Below are 23940 nucleotides of genomic sequence, written 5' to 3' on the forward strand. Positions count from 1 at the left end.
GATTCTTTCTGGACCAGGGATCAAACCTGTGTCCCCTGCATTGGCAGGAGGATTCTTTACCACTGGACCACCAGGGAAGTCCCTAAGTTTCTTTTTATTTAGCAAATCTTTTCAGCTACTTACACTACACTAATCTCTATCTCTGATAACACTGTTATTTATTGAACCACTACTGTATACCAGGCATAGTGTTCAGCACTTTATATAAGTGTCTCTAACTCTGACAGTGACCCAGTCAGCTAATTATTACAGCCCTCATTTTATGGGTAAGGAAATTAAGGCTGGAAAAATTTGACTTGCTAATAAGTGGCAAAGTTAGGATTTTTTTTAAATTAAAAAATAATGTATTTATTTATTTATTTATTGGTTGTGCTGGGTCTTTGTTGCTGCATGCCGGCTTTGTCTAGTTTTGGAGAGTGGGGACTACTCTCTAGTTGCCATCCATGGGCTTCTCATTGCAGTGGCTTCCCTTGTTGTGGAACACAGGCTGTAGGTGTACAGGCTTCAGTAGTTCCAACATGTGGGCTCTAGGGCATGTGGGCTTCAGTAGTGGTGGCATAGGGGCTCATTACTGTGGCTCTTGGGTCCTAGAGTACAAGGGCTCAGTAGTAGTGGCTCACAGGCTTTAGCTACTTCTCGGCATGTGAGATCTTCCTGGTGTGCTAAATAACTTCAATTGTGTCCGACTCTTTGTGATCCAATGGGCTGTAGCCTGCCAGGTTCCCCAGTCCATAGGATTTCCCAGGCAAGAATACTAGCATGGGTTGCCATGCCCTTCTCCAGGGAATCTTCCCTTCCCAGGGATTGAACCTGTGTCTCTTTTGTTTCTAGAACTGGCAGGCAGATTCTTATCCACTTTACCACCAGGGAAGTTCAGAGTTAGGATCTGACCTGGGTCTAGCTCTGTCTAAAGCCCACTTTATTTCTATGACAACATAGGGCCTCCTGAATGACTATTTGTTGGTGGAATAGGTGAGCACACATGTCTTTAATTGGAATACTTTGATTTTTTTTTGGAGCTTCATCTATTATTGTTACCTCTCCCGGGCCTTCCACATCTATTGTTGCTCCAAATATACTTTAAAATTTTTATAACAACCTCAATATAATTGTCTAGCCTGTTATTTATTTCAAGTATCCACTTGCGATTTTTTCAGATATCTCTGTCTCAGTGCCTGTGTGGTTTTGTTTTAGATAGAAGATTTTTGAGGACCATCGGTGCTTCTTTCACAAAACCTAATTAAGCATCATGCTTGGATATAGGCCTAAAATGATAATTTGTTTTCTTTTTGTTTTGTCTGGCAGGAAGATAAAATAACTACACAGCCGACTCAAAACACTAGAGAAATTCAGAAGATCTAGGATGGAACCTTGGATTCCTCAGTGGCTGCCTCAGCCATCAGGGAGGCCCCCGACACCATCAAAGGATCCAGACGGAGGGCTTCGGAGAGATAGATACTATCGGCCTATTCCTCACTCTTGGCACAATGGAGAGAGGGTCCATCAAAGGCAAGACATGGGTAGGAGCCCCCAGCCACAGCAGGACCCCAGGGCAGACCACCAACAGCCTCACTACGCAGCCAGACCTGGAGAATGGCATCCACCTATGTCCGGGGTTGACTATTACGAAGGCGGTTATCCCAGTCAGTTGTATTCAAGGTATGAATTTAGAGCTTGGACTTGACCCAGCTCTCCCAATGCTTATGAACAGATTGTTCTTTTCCGTCTTCCTTTTCCTTTTATTTCTCTTCTTCCCGTTCCTCCTCCTTCTACATTGACTTAGCTAAACCCTTTCCTCTCCCAGCCTGGATTTTGGTGGCTGAAAATATAGTTTATTTCCCTTTATTAATCCCTAGGGGAGCTTCTTAAAGAAGCCATCACAACGCGATTGGGTGTTGGGGGCAGAGGAGAGAGTAGAAAGAATGGTGAAATTCAAGACTGCAGATGAGACCCTCTTCCTCTGGGATCACAAAAAGCAGGATTTGTAGACTATGGAAAAGCTTTTCCTATGGTTGTCTATAAAAAGTTCCTTATCCTCTTTGATGACTCTGACCCAGGGTTAGCACCGAACCCACCAGCAACATAAGAGTCCTAGTGCTTAGAACAGCACCTACAGTGTGATGCCTACACAGAAAATATATACAGTGAGTGAATGAATGGGAACTTAAAAAAATCAGAGAGTGGATAGAAGCTTGTAGTCTCCAAGTTCAAAATGAAAAGGGCTCTGTGAGGTAATTCTGGGAGAATCTGGAGTTTCTACTCCAGCCTTCATATTTTATGGAATGTTGCAAGCCATCTATTTTTTACTTTAGCTTTTTCAGGTGAGATGATATTTTCCTGCCTCTAGGTTTAAGGTTGAAATTATGACAGTTATTGTAAAGAATTCTGTCCCTATGAAATAGTAAAGAATTATTAATTGATAAAAATAGTGTTAATTCTTGAAGGAAGGTCTGTTAAGGGTAGAGGCAATAACAGCAATCAGATTTAAGATGGTCCAATTTGACTTTTCCATCTCATTTCCATCTATAATATGCATGGGAATTACAGTGGTGTATTGGAGTGGGGTGCCATTGCAGAGAAGGCAATGGCACCCCGCTCCAGTACTCTTGCCTGGAAAATCCCATGGACGGAGGAGCCTAGTAGGCTACAGTCCATGGGGTCGCTAAGAGTCGGACACGACTGAGCGACTTCACTTTCACTTTACCCTTTCATGCACTGGAGAAGGAAATGGCAACCCACTCCAGTATTCTTGCCTGGAGAATCCCAGGGACAGCGGAGCCTGGTGGGCTGCCATGTATGGGGTCGCACAGAGTCGGACACGACTGAAGCGACTTAGCAGCAGCAGCAGCAGCATTGGGTACTTTACACAATTATCTTGGGAAGGGGTTTCCTAAGGTGATATCAGGGCAGGGTTTTCTTAGATAATATTTCGTGTTGTTGGATGTGTGTATTTGAGGAGTAAGAAGGGTCATAAGTAAGGAGAAGAGACGGTTGGCTGTGGTTTTATTGTAAAAATTGCAGCCTTTTTCTGACATAATGATCCTATTCCTGCTCCGATTCTAGATTTTTGGTTGTAGGATGAACCATAGCTTTCTAGCAGATTCTAGATGGGTATCACAGTTTTGTCCTCTAAAGTTGTTTTGTTTGTCAAGTCCTTCATTGTTTTTCTTTAAAAAAAAAAAATCATTTATTTATTTGGCTGTGCCGGGTCTTAGTTGTGGCACTTATGATATTTGATCTTCGTTGCGGTATGTGGAATCTTTAGTTGCAGCATGTGGGATCTAGTTCCCTGACCCGGATCAAACCCAAGTTCCCTGCATTGGGGGTGTGGAGTCTTAGCTAATGGACCACCAGGAAATTTACTCTCCATTGGTTTTTCTCTTTGCTATGCTCATCCTTGAATGAGTGGCCTTCTTTGTGATTCTTTAGGTGGGGCATTGAGGATCTCTATCAGAGCTATTACTCTCCAGCCCTAAGGGAAGAATATGCTTATGGAAGTTATTACTACCATGGACACCCACAGCAGCTTCAGGAAGAAAGAGGTATGGACTAATCTCCAAGAGCCTTTGGGATGTTACCACTGGTCTGACAGGGCAGAGGCCAAAAGGGCCATGCTCAGAGCCTCATCCTAGGCCTCCACCCCCACCTGCTTCTTTCTTGGTCAGATGAGGCCATAGCAAACACACTGCTGCTAGACGTCTTGAGAAGAGATAGAAAAGAGTCGTTTTTCTTTGTACATGTAGGTGTAGTTGATGGTACTGAAACTATTACTATGTTATTAGTGTTATGGATAGTTTGTACTTCACCCATTTTTTTTTCTACCCCTCATTATAATCAAGATTATAGTCTCTCCCTGACCAACTAACAGTGAAGTCAGTTCTTAACAGTGAAGTCATCAAGTGTGTGGCTGGGCTGTAATGAGTCTGACCATCACAGAGTGGCAGATTTGTGCAAAAAGGAATTTATACCCTATACCAATAGTAAGGATTTAGGTACGTGTTAATGGCAGCTTCTGACCTGCTAGCAAAGAGAAAAATCTGTTTCAGTACTGAAAACACAAACACACACACACACACACACACACACACACACACACACACACACACACGATCCCCACTGTTGTACTATCCTAGACAGTCATGCTGACTGGTTCAGAGAAAACTGAGGTTCATCTTACAGACTTACACTGTTGGCTTTCACTTACCAACTTTATTCAATTTGGCAAATACAGTCAGCCCTCCGAATCTGCAGGTCTGCCTCCAACTGATGATCGAAAATATTGAAAAAAAGAAAATTCCAAAACTTAAAACTTGAATTTGTTGCTTGTTGGCAACTATTTACATAGCACCTATGTTGTATTTGCAACTATTTGCATAGCATTTATATGGTATTATTAGTATTAGAAGTCATATAGAGATGATTTGAAGTTTATGGAGGACGTGCATAGATTATATGCAAATATTACACCATTTTATTAATATATAAGGGACTTTAACTTTCCCAGGTCCTGAAACCAATCCCCTAAAGCATACAGAAGGATGACTGTATGTCTTTATACCTGCCATGCTCCAGTAACCCAGCTTTACAACTTGCTAGTATCTCCGAACTTTTAGGAATAGGAAGTGACCTGTCTTTGTTTTGTTTTCTCTGAGGGTGCAGTGCCAAGGCAAGGGAGTCCTTATATCTGGCAGGAAGATCATCGAGATCAAAAGTACCTCAACGATCATCAACATGAAAACCAGAATAGTCCATTTGGAACAAATAGGGAGACCCAATTCCAGTAAGTGTGAAAGGAGAGGCTGGTTCAACAGGATTCAGCCAAACTCAGACTACGTTTGGCAAATTTGATGTCATCTGGTACTGGCCTCTCATCTTCAGAAGCCCGTCTGCTTTTGTTCTGGCCACAGGGATGGAGCTCAGGCTGGCCCGAGCCAGCTGTTCACATGGACCCTAGAAGGAGGGATTCTTAATTCTGAGCGGCAGTTCCCCAACCCTGCCTAAGTCCCCAAACCTGTGAGGTTACTTGAGGTCCATCTTGAAGGAGGGCCTTAATTCTGTGTTGGCCTTGGAACAGATGTGGCCTTGCAGAAGTTCTCATGATTGCATCCTGCCTGGGGATGGGGTGCTTCTCCTCTGCCCGGTCCTCTGCCCTAAGAATGGGCTCTCCCCTGGGATGAGACGAGCAGGGAAGAGCATTGTGTACATCCACCCATCTGGTGCCCTTAGGCCTTTCCCCTGCCTGAAACTCACCAACCCACCTGCTCTGATTTAAGTCATTCTGGGATGTCAGGCCGCAGAGACCCAGCCTTGTCTGCAGAGTTTGGGGCCACTTCTAGTAACTGTACTATGAACCCCGGAGTTCCTGTTTTTCTGGTTTAATAGACTGTGGCAGCACAAGGGAGGACAAGGCTTTTCCCTGTGGCACATGGGCCAACCCGACACCTGCCCACACTTGGCGGCAGAGCAGCCTCCAGTACAGAGCGGCTCAGCCTTGCTGGCCTGCGTCGGACTCCCTCTCACATGCTCCTGTCATTTTGCTGCAGATCTAAGAGTCGGAATCCTTATAAAGACAGTCCTGCTTCTAACTCTGGACAGGAGAGGCCCGGGGACCTGTTCATGGAGAGTCCGCTAACTGGGGCCCAGAAAAACAAGGTAACCTGAAGTGACACAGGGCTGGTGGCCTGTCATAGTGCATCACAGCTGACATCATCAGCAGTGGCAGGGCAGGGCCCTGGGGGTGGGGGTCCCTAGTGCCAGCAGTCTAAGGGGTACCATTCCTCCCCTCTTGGCAGAGCCTCCATGCCCACGTCCTCCTTTTCCTGATTCCTATTTTAATCTTCTGGGTCTGGGGCCCTTATCGAACCCTTTTGCATTTTCTTTTTTTTTTTTTGCCACGTTAGCTGTCAGGAAATATCACCCAAGTCACTGCAAGGTGGGAAAGAAAAGAAGTGCTATCGGTACCCCGGTGGACTAGCAATTTGGTTTACTCAGGAAGTGGGAAGTTGCTAGCATCTTTTAATTTGGGTATGAAAAGCAGAATTTGAAACCTTTCTTGACTCTTCCATTTCTCTCTTCTGAAATCTTACCGTGTGTACCAGTTGGGCTACGAAATGGAGCTCTTGAATTTTTTTAAACTTTCAATTTTGGAATAACTTTAGATTTATGGAAAAGTTACAAGAGACAAGGTCTTAATTTTTGACAGTCTTGTATTAATCTTCTATCCCTGGTTAGATTTTTTTGATTTGGGGGTACAGTTTCTTCTGTATATCTGATACTTAACAGAGCTGGGCACCTATTAGGGCTAACAGTAATAACAACACAATAACAGCAGTCATATATGAGTACAGTACTTTACAGTGTGGACAAAGAGCTTTTGCATCCATTGTTTGCATCTGTTTTACAATCCTCCCAGACTATAAGTTCTGTGAATTTCTTTTTTTAAAAATATTTATTTATTTGGCTGTACTGGGTCCTAGTTGCAGCATGCATCTTCATGGCAACACGCAGGATCTTTTTTAGTTGCAGCATGTGGAATCTTTTAGTTGTGGTGTGCAAATTTTTAGCTGTATCATGTGGGATCTAGTTCCCTGACCAGGGATCAAACCTGGGCCCCCTGCATTGGGAGCACAGAGTCTTAGCCCCTGAACCACCAGGAAAGTCCTTTTATACCTGTATCCTTAGGGAAAGCATTGCACCCAGAGCATAGTAAGTGCTCATTAAACAGTTGGTGAATGAATGCAAGAGGTAAGTACTTGAACTATGTAGGGTAGGTATGATTATCTACATTACAAATGAAAGTACTGAGCTTAGAGAGTCTATGTCACTTGTTCAAGGTCACAGAGCCTGGTATTAACAAAGCTGGGATTTGAATTAAAATCCCTCGATCCCAGGACCTGCACTCTACCCACGGGCCAAAATGAGTCCTTTAGCGAGAACTGTCAGCTGAATGATCCCTTCTTTTCCTTTCAATATGTCCACATTCATTAGATTTATTTGAAAGTTTGAGTTTTGTTGCTTTGAAGAAACACTTTCGAGGACTATCTCTCTGAAAGTGCCTCTGATTCTTCCCATGTGTTCTTGTTGTTTTTAACTTCCAGCCATCACTGATGGAGGAGTCCAACCTTCTCTGGCAGCATGAGTCTGGTCTCACTTCCAGCAGCTACGAGCTCAGTCAGTACATGGCAGATGCTTCCGAGCTCTATGACCCCATGACTTCAGCAGTCTGGAGCCCAGTTCAGGCTGGTGGGTACTGACGTGATTAAAGGAGTTGGCTGAGTCTGATGAGAAGAGGGCTGGGTGGCACATCTCTTGGAAGGTCAACTTTACCTGGTATTTCCAAGAGTAGATCCTTTGTCTGCCTCATTTGCATATGTAGGTCCCCTGGGCAGAGTGGCCAGCTTTGGCTCCATTCCCCATCTTTTCTTTTGTACTGAAGACCGCATCATAGCTGGTTCTTGGAAAGGAACACTGCCCATGGCCATCATGAGGTTGGGAGAGGAGGCCCTCAGAGGTACTGTAGGTAACAAGGTAAGAAAGTGAAGATCAGAGTCAGTTTGGGAAAGTGAAGGCAGGTCACAAAGGTCTGGATGTAGGAGATTTGCCCTGAGTACTGGGGCTATGAGAGCCAATCCCCAACCTGTCACCCTCATGAGAGTCTAGGCCTGGTACATTATCATTTGGACCCAACCATTAATTCCTTGAATTATATTCTTTTTTCTTTTTTAAAATTAATTTTTTATTGGAGTATAGTTGATTTACAATGTTGTTATTTTCTGCTGTACAGCAAAGTGAATCAGCCATATATATACATATATCCCCTCTTTTTTGGATTTCCTTCCCATTTAGGTCACCATAGAGCATTGGGTTGAGTTTCCTGTGCTATACAGTAGTTTCTCTTAGTTTTCTATTTTATACTTGATAGTGTATATATGTCAATCCCAATCTTATCAATTTATCCCATGCTCCTTTCCTCCCTTGGTGTCCATACTATGTCTGTGTCTCTCTTTCTGCTTTGCAAATAGGTTCATCTGTACCATTTTTCTACATTCTACATATATGCCTTAATATATGATGTTTGTTTTTCTCTTTATGATTTATTTCACTCTGCAAGAAAGTCTCTAGGTCCATCAACTTCTCTGCAAATGGCACAATTTTGTTCCTTTTTATGGCTGAGTAATATTCCATTGTGTATATGTGCCATGTCTTCTTTATCCATTCCTCTGTCAATGAACGTTTAGGTTGCTTCCATGTCTGGGCTATTGTAAATAGTGCTGCAATAAACATCAAGGTCCATGTATCTTTTGGAATTATGGTTTTCTCCAGGTATATGCCCATGAGTGGGATTGCTGGGTCATATGGTAGTTCTATTTTTAGTTTTTTAAGGAACCTCCACACTGTTCTCCATAGTGACTGAACCAATCCGCTTTCCTACAAACATTATAAGATGGTTCCCTTTTCTCCACACTCTCTCTAGCATTTTTTGTTTGTAGATTTTTTGATGATGGCCATTCAGACCAGTGTGAGATGATATCTCATTGTAGTTTTGATTTGCATTTCTCTAGTAATTAGTGATGTTGAGCATCTTTTCATGTGCCTCTTGGCCATCTGTATGTTTTCTTTGGAGAAATGTCTATTTAGGTCTTTTGTTCATTTTTTGATTGGATTGTTTGTTATTTTGATATTGAGCTACATGAGCTGTTTATATATTTTGGAGATTAGTCCCATGTGTGTTGCTTCATTTGCAAATATTTTCTCCTATTCTAAGTGTTATTTTTTTTTGTCTTGTTTATGATTTCCTTTGCTGTGCAAAAACTTTTAAGTTTAATTAGGTCCCACTTGTTTACTTTTGTTTTTATTTTCATTACTCTAGGAGATGGGTCAAAAGAAGATCTTGCTGCGATTTATGTCAGAGTGTTCTGCCTGTTTTCATCTAAGAGTTTGATGGTGTCGGCCTTACATTTAGGTCTTTAACCCATTTTCTGTTTATTTTTGTGTATATAGTGTTAGGGAGTGTTCTAATTTCATTCTTTTACATGGGTTGTTCAGTTTTCCCAGCATCACTATTGAAGAGATTATCTTTTCTCCATTATCAAATATTAGGCAACCGTAGATGTGTGGGTTTATCGCTGGGCTGTCTATCCTGTTCCATTGATCTATATTTCTATTTTTGTGCCAGTACCATGCTGTCTTATTACTGTAGCTTCGTAGTATAGTCTAAATTTAGGAAGCCTGATTCTTCCAGCTCTGCTTTTCTTTCTCAAGACTGTTTCAGCTACTCAGGGTATTTTGTGCTTCCACACAAATTATAAAATCTTCTGTTCTAATTCTGTGAAAAATACCATTGGTTATTTGACAGGGATTGCATTGAATCTGTAGATATCTTTGGGTAGTACAGTCATTTTCACAGTATTGATTCTTCTGGCCCAAGAACATGGTATATCTCTCTATCTCTTTGTGTTGTCTTTGATATCTTTCATCGGTATCTTATAGTTTTCTGAGTACAGGTCTTTCACCTCTTTAGGAAGGTTTATTCCTAGGTATTTATTCTTTTTGTTGCAATGCTAAATGGAATTGTTTCCTTAATTTCTGTTTCTGATCTTCCATTTTTATTGTGCAGAAATGCAAGAGATTTCTGTGCATTAATTTTGTATACTGCAACTTTGCCAAATTCATTGATTAGCAACAGTAGTTTCCTAGTGGCCTCTTTAGGATTGTCTATGTTTAGTATCATGTCATTTGCAAACAGTGATATTTTTACTTCTCCTTTTCCAATTTGGATTCCTTTTATTTCTTTTTCTTCTCTTATTGCCATGGCTAGGATTTCTAAAACTATGTTGAATGATAGTGATGAGTGCAGACATCCTAGTCTTGTTCCTGATCTTAGAGGAAATGCTTTCAGTTTTTCATCATTGAAAATCATGTTTGCTGTGGATTTGTCATGTATGGCCTTTATTATGTTGAAGTAGGTTCCCTCTATGCCCACTTTCTGGAGAATTTTTTTTTAATCATAAATGGTTGTTGAATTTTGTCAAAAGTTTTTTCTGCATCTATTGAGATGATCGTATGGTTTTTATTATTTAATTTGTTAATATGGTACATCACATTGATTGATTGCATATACTGAAGAATCCTTGCATCCCTGGGATAAATCCCACTTGATCATAGTGTATAATTCTTATAATATGTTGTTGGATTTGGCTTTATAGTATGACATATTCTTAAAGGCCTAAATCTGACTTTGAGCATGTATTTCTTCTAATATAACCCACCCAGAATCTTATCTTGGTCCCAGGTGAAATTTGGAAAGAAATGTGTCTGTGGAATATTTCTTATGTAAAGCAAAGCAGTGGTAGTAATGCTAACAGTGTCCACCTGTATTGGTTGGTCAGAAGACATCTCGGCAGCTGGTCCCAAGGAACCCATGAAGTTCTATGTCCCTCACATGCCTGTGAGTTTTGGGCCAGGAGGTCAGCTGGTGTGTGTGAGTCCCAGCTCTCCCAGTGATGGACAGACAGCCCTTGTTGAACTGCACAGCATGGAGGTAAACAAGATTCTGTGTCCCCTGAATGTCAGCATGTTACTCCCTGCTTCCCTTTGCCTGAGCCCTGGCATCTCCAGGAACAGAGTGCTCTTGGAGGGGCCTGAGCCATGTACCCTGTGGATTGGTGTGTGTGTGTGTGTGTGTGAAGGAATGCGTGGGGCTCTTCTCTGAAAGAAGTAATGCTAGACTGATGTTTTACCTGTGATGCTGTTGGCTCATATCCAGCAACTAGAGAGCTCATTTTTGTCTTTCTGCTTTCTCCATGAGGCATTGAGCCACATCCTAGGACCACAGCTCTGGGTTCTGATACTGGACTCAACTGAGGAATGGGGCACTGGGGGGACATAGTCTTGAAGACCAAACTTGAGTTTTTTGTTCCAGGTTATTCTTAATGATTCCGAGGAACAAGAAGAGATGAGGACTTTCTCGGGACCCCTGATCAGGTAAATCAACATAAAAGTTGCCAAATAAGGGCTTTTGAAACCTATAAAATCTTCCTTCCCAAATCAGCATTTTGGGGATTTGGGCTTGGCTTCCTTGAAAGAAAATATCTGTCACCATTGGAATGGAATCTTTGTGCTACAAGTTGGAGCCAGATGTGGCCTGAGCCATTTTGACAAGCAATTTGAGTGTTGAAAGGCAGAAAGAAGAATTAAAGTTTTAAAAAGCTGAAATCAGTTCTATTTTACAAAGGCTATGTGGTAGGTGGTTTTAATGTTCTGGGTACTTAATAATACTTAAGCTGGTAGAAAAGTGGAGCACAGCCTGGGAAATCATAGGCAAGTTGACCATATGGAAAACATTTTTCTGGAAAGGTGTATAACCCAGTCAGCATGAGTTACTAGACAGTGTGCAAGTCTGCCCTCTGCAGGATTGAGCTAGAACTGCTTTTACATTCCTAGTCATGTTTCTGGCAAGTATTGAGGATGTTTTTTGTTGCGGAGAGAAGAGTTCAGGCTGGTGTCAGAGGTGAGATAATGCATTCTGAAGCCCTTTAAATATCATCACAACTATACAGATGTGTCCTTATCCTGAAGCTCCCCCCTCCATGAAAATCCCCAGGGTATTTTGACAGTTCCTCCAAGTAAAAATGAATTGTTGTCTCCATTTTTACACACAGGTGTAGCGATGTGGCCTAGAGTACTGAGCTGGGTGTTTGGACACCTAGGGTACTGATCCCCATTTGACTGACTTCATTAAATAATCTCAAGCAAATAATAATTCCTGTTTATTGAGCACTTTATATATGCTACACAATTGGCTAATTCCTTTTTGTATGAGGTAGACTTTAAAACAGTGTTTTAATAGAAGCATAGTTAATTTACAATGCTGTGTTAGTTTCAGGTGTACAGCAAAGTGATTCAGTTATATATAAATCTGTTCCTTTTCAGATTCTTTTCCATTATAGGTTATTACAAGACATTGAGTTGGAGGTAGACTTTTTAAGAAATTTTATTTTGTTTGTTTATTTTAGCTGCACTAGGTCTTCGTTGCTCCACGCGGGCTTTCTCTTGTTGTGGCCAGCGGGGGGCTATTCTTTGTTGCAGTGCACTGGCTTCTCATTGTGGTGGCTTTTCTTGTTGTGGAACACAGGCTCTAGGCATGCAGGCTTCAGCAGTTGTAGCCCACAGGCTCAGTAGTTGCAGCGCCAAGGTCAGTAGTTATGGCACATGAGTTAGTTGCTCCACAGCATGTGGAATCTTACCAGACCAGGGATTGAACCTGTGCCCCTTGAATCGGCAGGTAGATTCTTATCCAGTGTACCACCAGGGAAGCCCTGGAGGTAGACATTTTAATCACCCCAGTTTTATCAGAAAGAGCAGAGGCTCAGAGGAGATAAGCAACTTGTGTAGGCTGAGAAGTTTATGCTAGATTTAAATCCAGGGTGGTCTGAGCTCCAAGTCTGTGCTCTAACCTGCCACCCAAATAGTCATTTCAGGTCTCTGGGCCTCAGTTTCTTCCTCTGTAAAATGGAGACAGTGGATGAGAGAATCTCTGAGGTCCCGTCCTGTTCTATATGGAAACAACTGTCCTGTAACTACAGACTCACTGTCCCTATCCTGGGTTGTCCTGTTTCTATTACTATCCCAGTCCCAGCCCAGGCAGCGCCCTCACGCTGTACGAGGGGCTTGTGGTCCTGCCTGGGGGAGGAGTCTGTCCCTCACTCTTTGCTCCTTGAAATCCCTCCCTAGGGAAGATGTGCACAAGGTGGACATCATGACGTTTTGCCAGCAGAAGGCAGCACAGAGCCGCAAATCTGAGACACTGAGGAGCAGAGACTCAGCTCTACTCTGGCAGCTGTTGGTTCTCCTTTGTCGGCAGAACGGGGTCAGTATCACCGCGGCCGGAGGATGGGCAGGTGCAGGGTGGACTGAAATTTAAATTTTCCTGGGAGAGAGAAGATTCGTCTTGGGGCATAATTATAAAAGGTAACATTAAAGAAGCAACAAATGGCCTCAAGAAAAGAAACTGCTGAGGTCAATGTCAGAGTGCAAACGCTAACTTTTCCCTGCCCTTCTCCACTAGCCTCTGGTTATTGCTCAGTTCTTGGGTTACTGCACCAAGCAGATGATACACCCATGAGAGTGTGCATATTTCTGGTCATCTTTGTGGCTCCTGACAAGCAGAAAGTAGCCATGAGAATGAAGGTGGAGTTTCAACTACCACAATGCAAAAAGAACTGTCTTGTGTTTACAAGCGCGTCTCTTCCTGAAGAAAGCAGGTGCTCCGGTGCCCCTCTTCTGCAGCCTGGGGTACCAATGGCGACGAATGGGATTCTCCCTCAAGGAATGGGGTTCTCTTTGTCTTGCAGTCCATGGTGGGGTCTGACATCGCCGAGCTGCTGATGCAGGACTGCAAGAAGCTGGAGAAGTACAAGCGGCAGCCTCCTGTGGCCAACCTCATCAACCTGACGGACGAGGACTGGCCAGTGCTGAGCTCGGGGACCCGGGACCTGCTCACCGGAGAGATGCCTCCCAGCGTGGAGACGCCTGCGCAGATCGTGGAGAGATTCACTAAGCTGCTCTACTATGGAAGGAAGAAGGCAAGTGCCGCGCCTGCTCCTGCTTAAAATAGTCCCGGCAGCCCGATAACTCACCCCTCCCCCAGTGATATGAGTGACATGTACTCATTTCATAGCACGTAAGTTCAGAAAGGTACAAAGAAAAAAAAACAAAACAAAGTCCTACCATTGAATGATAATACCTGTTAACATTTTGATATATTTACTTCCAGTATTTTCTATGCATTTGTATCAATATTAAAAGTTAAATTACATATACAATTTTTTCTTTTTTTTCCCTTAAGACTATATGATGAAATCCTCTCATGGCAGTAAACTGTACCACTAAAAACTAGATTATATTCATTATATGAATGTATCATATTTTATGCACAATTCACTGTTGTTGAATATAGAGGCCATGTACAATTTTGCCATTCCCTTGTAGCTCAGTGGGTAAAGAATCCACCTGCAATGCAGGAGACCAGGGTTCCACTCCTGGTTGGGGAAGATCCTCTGAAGAAGGAAATGGCAACCCACTCTAGTATTCTTGCCTGGAAAATCCCATGGACAGAGGAGCCTGCGGGGCTACAGTCCATGGGGCTGCAAGAGCCAGAGACTTATCGACTAAACCACCACCAGCATAAATTGTACAATTCGAAAATCTTGTTATATAAATCTCTGGATGATCTTTTTATTATTTTTTAGGATAGATTCCTAGAAGTGAAACTACAGGGTTAAAGAGCATGTACTTTTAAAAGGCTCTTCACATATACACTAAATTAGTTTTCAGGAAGTTTGTTTACAAATGATACCTCCATCAACTATATCTAAAATATACATGTCAATACTGAATACTTTAATTCCACTGATGAAGTGATATCTTCTGTATTTTTTGATATGTAAGTTAGACTTTGACATTTTTATAATACTTATTAAATTTTAAATAGAAGTATATTTGACAAAATTGTAAGATAAAGTGTGCAATGTGATTTGATATATGTTGTGAAAGGATTCCCCTCACTGAGTTATTAACACATACATCACCTCACATATGTCCCTGTTATTTTATACCCTAATTTTGAAGTTGAGCTCACATTTTACAAAAGTCTTAAGTGAAATGAAGTGAAAGTCACCCAGTTGTGTTGGACTCTCTGCTATCCCCCATGGACTGTAGCCCACCAGGCTCCTCTATCCATGGGATTTCCCAGGCAAGAATACTGGATTGAGTTGCCATTTCAGTTAGCTTTAAATATTTGCATATATGGTTGAAATCAATTCGAATCAATTTAATTAAAAATCAAAAGATAAAAGGGATATAACAGGAGAAATGATGCTGTTCCCTGCTCCCTCCCAGCCACAAGATTTTTCCTCTCTGAAATATATGGAGGTATTTCCTCCACATATAATAATTTCCTCCCTCTTTGCCCTTATAGCATATTACATATCCTGTCTTCACCTTCCTTTTGTCATGTAATAAAATCTTATAGGAAGCACTCTATATTGGCATTGGTAAATTTTTTTCTGTAAAGGAACAGACAGTAAATATTTTAGGCTTTGCAGGCTTTGCTCTACTCAGTTCTGCTGTTGTTGTGTGAAAACAGCCATGGATAATCTGTAAATAAATGGGTGTGGCTGTTTTTCAATGAAACTTTATTTATGGACATAGAAATTTGAATATATCACTTTCATGTGTAATGAAGCATTCTTCTTCTTTTTTTTTTGATCTTTTTTCAATCATTTAAAAGTGTAAAAACTTTTCTTAGCTTATAGGCTGTACCAAAACAGGCAGTGGGCTGAACTGGGTCTTTGGGCCACATTTTGGTGACTCCTGTTTCTTATTATATACAAATACCTTCCTCATTATTACAGCTACATAGGTTTCTATAGGTAAATTATAATCAATTCAATTGAACTTCTATAGATTAACACTTAGGTCATTTCTAGTCTTTTGCAATTACAAATAATGCTGCAATGAATAACATTGTCATTTTGCCCTGTGGAGAGAATATATGTAAGGAAAGTTCGTAGAAGTGGAAGCTTTGGATCAAAGGGTATATGGTTTGTAATTTTGATAGATATTTACAAGCTGACTTTTTAGAGGTTGTACTGATTACCAATATATGAAAGTGCCTGCTTCCCTACACTCTCACCAGCCCAGTGTGTTTCTTAACTTTTGATATGTGCCAGTGTGAGAGGTGAAAAAAATGTATAGTAGTTATTTGCATTTTTCTTATTATAAATGAAGCTGAATATCCTTTAATCTGTGAATATTTTTGTCACTGATTTTCCACAGTTTTCTGTGGATTTTTGATACCCATATATTGATTTGTAGGAGCTCTTTACTCTTTTAGGATTTTCTGTCCGGAATCACTTTTTTTTGGGTGATATATAGAAAGGCTTTTCCTGCTTCAAAATTAATTTATGAAAATAAAGTTGAAATACTTTTGTGATTTCACCTTTACCTTAAAATCTTTAATTGTGTGTGTGTCTTTGTATGTGATATTATCTTCTAAATGAGTGATAGGCATGATACTCAGTGAAAATGGGATCAACTTGTAGCATATATGTGTGTGTGTACAGTCATTATATATTTAATATATATAGTCACTATATAGTAGGGACTGCTATTTCACCAGTGATTCACTTGTTCAATAAACATTTATGTAGCAGCCACTTCTTCTAAGGCATCAAACCCAGTAGGGGGATACAGAGATAAATCACTGATCATCTCTTTCTTAAGAATAAGAAATGACCATAACAACAACAATAATAAAAGAAAATATTTGAAAAATACTTTCTATGTGCCAGATACTCACCTATCACCTTATATGCACTATCTCATTTATCTTCATAGAAACCCTCTAGTTTAGGTTCTACTCGTATTTTGTGTATTTATAAATGAGGAAAGTTAGTAATAAAGCCAAGGTTTGGATTTAGGCAGCCTGGTACCTGAGCTTGGGCTTGTAACCACCCACCACATCATCTGTCATACTATGACCTAAATGTAGCAATGGGTAGATAGAGCACTGTGGGAGTTCAGGATGATCTGTGAGGAGCCGGACTCCACAATATTTTTAAAATCTTATATTAACACTTGACTAGGGTCTCACTTCTGGCATTGGGCAAGATTGATATCCTCCATATAAGTTTTCAATTCATCACTGATTCTTAAATTATATTTTTGGGGATGCAGATTTTTGAATAAAGTAGTAATTCTCCACCAATCAAAATGGTTGTCTGAGGAGGCCTTACAAAGAGCTTAGAAAAGAAGAGAACTGAAAGGCAAAGGAGAAAGGGAAAGATACACCCAACTGAATACAGAGTTCCAAAGAATAGCAAGGAGGGATAAGAAAGCTTACCAGTATTTAGTAACTCCTTCTAAAAAATACTACTATGAAATAGTTTAATGTACAAAAAGATCAATCTTCTTTTCCCCCAAAAGAACATCTTTTTTTTTTAAGATTTTGCCTGGGTTTCTTTTTTTGTTTTTTCAAGTTGAAGTATAGTTGATTTATAAAGTTGTGTTAATTTTTGTTGTACAGCAGAGTGATGCAGTTATACATATAGATACACTTTTTCTAAATATTGTTTTCTATTATGGTTTATTACAAGACTTTGAATATAGTTCCTGGTGCTATACAGTAGGAACTTATTTCAAAAAGAGCAATCTTAATGTCAGTTTTACTTCTACTGACTACGAGGCTGACTTTCCTAACTGATTGTTTAAATTTATTCTCTCTTCAAATACGATAACGTGGGAGATGTTGGGATAATCAAATATATTTTCATTTGGAGGTGGAAATACCTCATTAGTAACCTCCTGTCCAAAAATCAAATTATTTCAAGGACAGTAAGGAAATTGCGTGGTCAGTTACAAAGTTGTGTCTGACTCTTTTGCGATGCCATGGACTATAGTAGCCCACCAGGCTCCCCTGTCCGTGGGATTTTCCAGGCAAGAATACTAGAGTGGGTTGCCATTTCATCCTGCAGGGGATCTTCCTGACCCGGGGATCAAACCTGCATCTTCTGTATCTCCTGCATTGGCAGGTGGATTCTTGACTAGTCAACCTCAGATATAAATTAAACTCTTACTAAATAGTTTTGAAAATTAAATGAAGAGATAAATATGTGTATGTGTATGTTTTTTAAATCTGCAGCTTTAAATTGTCACCAAATTAATGGTGTGACTAGTTTGGCATATGAAGTTGACTAGTTAACTAACAAGCACTTGATAGTTAGTAAGCACTCAGTTATAGTATTAGGTGGGGTAGGTTAATGGCTATGTATACTGGCTTAAACATAATAGCAGCCTTTTTCTCTTCAGTGAGAGTACTGGGCAGGTGAACAGAAGATGGGGCAGCCCTCCTCCATGAGTAACCCAAGGACTCAGCTGTCGGAGGCTCTACCACCTTCAACATAGGCTCCTGGGAGTCATCTTCATTCCAGCCAGATGGGGAGGAGGCCATGGAGGGTTGAGCATTGCAGGGGTTCTATGGGTCAGACCCAGAGGCTGCACACATTGCTGCCATTCCCATCTGACAGCCTAGAACTCAGCCACACCTCAGTGCCAGGGAGGTGGGAAATATAGTCCAGCTCTTGGCCCAGGAAGGAGAGCATGGATATTTGTGAGGAACTAGGTGTCTCTGCCACAGCTGTTAATAAGCAGTTCCTCTGCTATGCCCTGTGAACACCATCTTGCAACTCATCTTTAGAGACTCAGTCCTTGATGTGAAATGCCTCTCTCGTTCTTGGTGCTTAGGCTCATGAAAGCATCGTGTGACATTTTCTCAAGTGATAAAGGTAACTGGTAACCATGTTTGTGAGGAGCTAATGAAATCATGTAATAGGTTCTGATAACTTGAAGGTTGGAGAAAGGGACAATGGAGAGAGAAGTATCTGCCAGCTGAAGCTGGTTCCCTGCTCTTTATTTCTCACATTCACATGGGAGGCTCTGCGAGTCTTCCTGGAGGCCTGGCCTCTAACTGCTCAGGGGGCAGCGGTACCCAAGCACAGTTGTTGGTTGTTGTGTTAGAGGAAGGTGAGCAAGGAGGTACTGAAGGTGCTGTCTGTGTTTTCAGGAAGCCTTGGAGTGGGCCATGAAGAACCATTTGTGGGGCCACGCTTTGTTCCTCTCCAGCAAGATGGACCCAAGGACCTACAGCTGGGTCATGAGTGGGTGAGTCGGGGACTTGCATAGGGAAAGACCAATGGAGTGGAGAGACCTCCCCTCCAAATGTGAGGGTGAGGGTAGTGAGAAAGACAAGATGCACTGAAAAGCCCCACTCTCCAAGCATCTTTCCAATTCTAAGTCGGACGTAGTATTTCTCTTCTCCAGATCCTTATAACCTAGGCACGGATGCATTCTTTTTAGCTGCTAAGTTGAACAAAACGTTTTACTGACATTTTCTCAGGGTCAGAGCTTCCAAAGATTAAACAGGATTCTGCATTGCAGTAGCCTTCTCTCATTGGAAGAGAGAAGTTTCTAGAACTCTAGAGAGTTCCATCAGTGAGGGGGTGGATCACTTAAGGGTGACTGACAGAGCCTTAGGACTGAGAGTGAGTAACTCACTGCTTGGTCCTGCAGTGGGGGTGTGGGTGCTGAGATGTAGGGAGGGATACAGAGGAGCGGGACTGTGAGCTGTGGTAGAAAGGGGTTCATAGGGCTGGAGATTAGACACGGAAGACTTCACCTAATGGGAGATGTCAAGACTGAAGAGATGCCCTCGGTCATAGTTTGCACTGGCATACCAGGACCTGGGTGCCAGGGGGCACAGGGAAGAAGGCTCAAACCAGAATGGGATAGGAATGGAGGTGTGAGTACCTGGCCAGGAGTTTAGAGCAGGGGCAGTGAGACAGTTAAGGCGAGTCAGGATCAAACGGAGGTGGTGGGTGTAGCAGGTGCCAGGGTCAGCCCTTCAGGCTGCAGTTGGCATCCGCGGGTGGTTGGGGACAGATGTGTGGCAGCGATGGGGTGGGGCAGGGGGCCCTCCCATAAGGAGCAGGCTTGGGTCAGACAGTGAGAAGGATGTTAAGTCAAAATTTATCTTCTTGTGTTGGTTAAAGCCTTGAAGCTACCTTCTCAGCTCGTTGTTTAGTTGCTCAGTTGCGTCTGACTCTTTGCAACCCTGTGGACTGTAGCCCACCAGGCTCCTCTGTCCCTGATATTTCTCAGGCAAGAATACTGGAGTGGGTTGCCGTTTCCTTCTCCAGGGGATCTTCCAACACAGGGATTGAACCTGAGTCTCTTGCATTGGCAGGCAGATTCTTGACTGCTGAGCCACCAGGGAAGCCTTATCTAATATTTAAACTGGCCGTAAATCCTGCTAGGCAGGGTTGGATAAAAAGAAGGACACCCTCACTTTAAGTTCGGTCTGTGGGGCTCACATCTGTCACACTGTCTGGGAGTCTGTTCTTCACCATGGCCCCTGCTCTTTATTACTCTGACCCTCAGTCTTCCCAGCAAATGGTGACCCCCACGTACTTCATTATGTTCAGAGGCCAGAATGGTGAGGAGCACTGAACTTCTACGAAGGGAAGCATTCTCAGCTCTGGAGGAAGGATGCTGTTAAAACAGCATTCTGAGGGATAAATTTCCTTTAGGTTTTGGAAGTGAGCATCCCACAACCCTGTGCTGTAGCATACATCTCTGCTACGGATTTCCGCCTTGGACCATTGATGTTTGATGGGGCCCAGTGAATCGTGAAATATCTCTCTTACTGAGTATGCTTAAATCTCAAATCAGCCATAGAGCTTATTATATCCTTGTTAAGCAGATCCCACGGTTTGTCATCAGCAGGATCATTTCTGGTCCCTGCTCTACGCCTCTTCAGTTACTGAAAATGACTATTTAGTACTTGTGAGCAAAGGCACGAGAGACCCGGGTTAGCGATAAGCCCCAAAAAGCAGCACTGAGAACTGTAGGCTTGGCCTGGAGGAGAACTGCCTTGGGGCAGTGGGTCTCGAGCGTGGCTGGGGAGAAGGGGTCTGGAAAGAAGAGGCTCAGGTTTACTGTTGGGCTCTCAGGGCTCATTGACTTATGTGTGGCTCATCTCCGTGATGGACGAAGGTCTACAAAAATGGTTTGCTCAAGAGTTAGGGTGTCAGTGCTGAAGTGCAGAAGGTCTCCCCTGGTGGTGAGGTCTGTTTGGAGTATGTGGTGGGATGGGTGTCTGAAAGTGGGATGGAGCTGAGCCATAACCGAAAAGCAGAGAGAAACTCAAGTTTCAACAGAAGCCACTGCAAGGCAATGGGTTAAAGGTGCTCTTGATTGGGTCCCCACTGATGTTCGGTCCCCTCTCTCTGCAGCTTCACCAGCACACTGGCGCTCAACGACCCACTGCAGACTCTCTTCCAGCTCATGTCGGGGAGGATCCCACAGGCAGCCACGGTACCCTTCATAACAGGAGCCCAGCATCCTAAGGGTTTAGTGGGTGGGGACCGCTCAGGAACAAAGTGATGGCTTGAGAGGTGACAAATAAAATAACAACTGTCCCTTAATCACCTCCCATGTGCCTGGCCCCGTGCTAAGTACTGTGATGTATATTATTTCATTTAATGTGTGGAGGTAGGAATTATTATCCCTGTTTTGCCGTCATGAAAACTGAGATGCAAAAGTATAAAATGACCCAAGATCACAGAGCTAGGGGCAGAGGAGTCAAGATCGGTCCAGGTCTATCTGATTCCGAAGATCTTGCTCTTTCCACGAATCCACAGCTACCTGCTGAGTGAAGAATAGCAAGCGAAGCTGAGGCTGCTCTCCCCGCTTACCACAGCCAGGCTTCCTTTCTTCCCCACCACTGCACGGGACTCTTCAAAGAGGGACACTTTAGATGCTACAGGTCGTCAGTGTGAGATGTGGTTCAGGAGAACCCTGAGGCCACCTTGATAGTTTTCCAATCATAAGGGACTCGATCTTTTTGTCCCAAGGTATTCCTTCCTTATTCTCAAAGTCCAATAATTTTAGTAAGATATATCTTCTTGTTGACTGTCTGTGTCAATTTTGAGGGGGATAGAGCATGCTCTTTTAATATGTGCATCCATCTCTTGCAGTTCAGGAAGAATTTCTTGAATTATATCCTTCAGTATTTGTTTTGTTCTCTCGTTTTGGTCTTCTTTTCAGGAACTCCCTCTATATACAAAATGTAATAGTTTATATATATATATGTGATTAATTCTTTCTTCTTTTTTGCTGTGTGTCCCTCCTGTGCGTCCCTTACTATGTTTTCATCAGTCTCTTGGTTTCTGTGCTATTTGAAATTTTGTCATTATATATATATATATATATATTTATTTATTTATTTATTTATTTATTTATCTGTTTCTGGTCTTAGTTGTGGTGCCTGGGTTCTTTGTTGTGGGAGTGTGGGCTTCTCTCTGGTTATGGTGTGTGGGCTCCAGAGCACGCAGGCTCAGTAGTTGTAATGTGTGGGCTTACTTGCCCTATGGCATGTGGGATCTTGGTTCCCTGACCAGGTATAGAACCCACATTCCCTGCATTGGAAGGCAGATTCTTAACCACTGGACCACCAGGGAAGTCCCCTCCATTTTTGTCTTTATTTCTTTGATTTTCCCCCCACTTCTCTCCTGAGCTTTGCAGGTCACATTTACCTCCTCCTGTTCTCCACCATCTCTTTCCTCTGCTCCTATAACTTAGCTTTAGGCCCTTGCTTCGTAAAAGAAATTGTTTCATTATTTTACTTACATTCATGATGAAATATTTGATGACCATTCTTTGTTTGGTGGCATCATTTTTTTTTCTGGTAAATGTTCTCTCTACCTTCTTCCCTCCTTTTATCTTGATGGTATATTTATACAAATTCTGTATTTGTTCCTTCACAGGCTTCAGGCCTTCCTTGGACCAGTTATTTATGGGAGGTTTGAGCTGGGGAGATGCCAGGGCCACGTTCCAGGCCAGCTGGCATTTCCACACCACCTGGTATTTTCTGTGAGTGTCTTTGCTTCTCCCCAGCCAATGGAGATGGCTGTGGGATCCCCTCTGGGGTTCTCTCTCTCTGCCTCCTGAACCCACCTCTGCTCAATCTCTTTTGGAAGCCTTTTCTTGTATTTAGAGGCTTGGGCTTTTGCCGACATTTAGTTTTAATGAAAACCCACACTTTTGCTTTTTTGTCCTTCTTATTGCTTGTGGACAATTTCAAGAAAAGAAAAGAGAAATGCTGACTTTCATGCCCCTTTGTCAAATGAACTGGCTATATTAGAGCATGGGCTGCACCTCACAGTTCTGCCGAGTGCATGTGCTCTGCAGTGAAATCGTACCATGTCACAAAACGCTAAATGCAGGGAGTGATGTAATCAACAGTGCACTGGTAGAGTTTGCTAAATGATCCCTGCTTTTGGGTGAGAAAACCAAGGAGCCAGAGGTGATATACCAGTGTGGTATTTGACACCCGTTTTGGAGAGTTTCCTAGCATCATAGCAGCCAGTAAAAGGCTAGACTTTGGTACTTAGCGTCAGAGGTGTAGTGGACGAAGCATGGCGACTGGAAAACAGAGAAGTGGGCTTCTGTCACAGGCTTAACCTAGATTCTGCTCCTCACTGTTGTGTGAACTGGGTCTTGTTACTTAGTCTCAGAGTCTCAGCTTTTCATCTTTGTGGGCATTTTAATGCCTAACAGAGCTATTGTAAAAATTAAAGGAGAGAAAATATCTGAATGTATTAATGACCATGCTTGGCCCATTGAAGTTAGTTAATAAGTGTTCTCTCTCTCCCCACCTCCATAGACCTGCTTTACAGTGATTCCCCCCCAACCCCCAAATCACCTGGGGAGGAGACAGAAGAATTGCTTCTAAGTTTTTGTTCTTTTAGCAAGAGATTTTCTGTTGCTGGTTCCCTTAGTTCCAGCCAGAAAGAGCCTGGCTCACACGTTAAAATGGGGATAATAATAGTACTTAATGCATGTGATTGTTCATAGGAGAAATGCTTAGCACAGGCTGTGGCCCAGGGTCAGAGTGCAATAAGTGAGAACTGCTATTATTTTTGTGATTTGTTATCATCATTCCTCTCATTCACACTGCTTTGCCCAGATAAACAAAGAGTATCTATAAAATGGAGTTGGATAAAGCATCTTTTGTTCTGTGGGATAATTACAAATACAATACCAAATAATTGCAAATTGTTTTGACCTCCAGATCTTAGCTATTACTGTCAATCTCCAGTTCTGCCCTTTCTGTGTAACAAATTGGAGGACAGACTGGTCTGCAAATCACCTCTTTTCCTCTGCTGTGCTTCCGTGTGTGTGTGTGTGTATTTACACCTACATGTAACTTATAAAGTGCAAACCAGGAGCACGATGGGCTTTACCAATCTTATTTTATCGTCAACAGTAATCCAGTCAGATAGACATTATGATCTCGATTTAAGAGATGAAGAAACAAAGCTT

General features: G+C 42.3%; 1 protein-coding gene across 1 annotated transcript in view; it reads left to right on the forward strand.

The window, feature by feature from the left end:
• Nucleotides 1–23940, forward strand: part of SEC16B (SEC16 homolog B, endoplasmic reticulum export factor) — a 63343-nt gene that overhangs the window by 19643 nt on the left and 19760 nt on the right. Inside the window, exons 2-12 of the mRNA XM_081493882.1 lie at nucleotides 1306–1659; nucleotides 3430–3542; nucleotides 4660–4780; nucleotides 5544–5652; nucleotides 7098–7242; nucleotides 10389–10540; nucleotides 10922–10983; nucleotides 12733–12868; nucleotides 13353–13583; nucleotides 18623–18720; nucleotides 20850–20931. Of these exons, the coding sequence (XP_081350008.1) occupies nucleotides 1364–1659; nucleotides 3430–3542; nucleotides 4660–4780; nucleotides 5544–5652; nucleotides 7098–7242; nucleotides 10389–10540; nucleotides 10922–10983; nucleotides 12733–12868; nucleotides 13353–13583; nucleotides 18623–18720; nucleotides 20850–20931 (1545 nt within the window). The 5' untranslated portion in view covers nucleotides 1306–1363. The remainder of the gene's footprint in view (nucleotides 1–1305; nucleotides 1660–3429; nucleotides 3543–4659; nucleotides 4781–5543; nucleotides 5653–7097; nucleotides 7243–10388; nucleotides 10541–10921; nucleotides 10984–12732; nucleotides 12869–13352; nucleotides 13584–18622; nucleotides 18721–20849; nucleotides 20932–23940) is intronic.

The sequence above is a fragment of the Giraffa tippelskirchi genome, chromosome 5 (genome assembly GCF_054371585.1).
Source record: "Giraffa tippelskirchi isolate mGirTip1 chromosome 5, T2T-mGirTip1v1.2.pri, whole genome shotgun sequence".
NCBI lineage: Eukaryota > Metazoa > Chordata > Mammalia > Artiodactyla > Giraffidae > Giraffa > Giraffa tippelskirchi.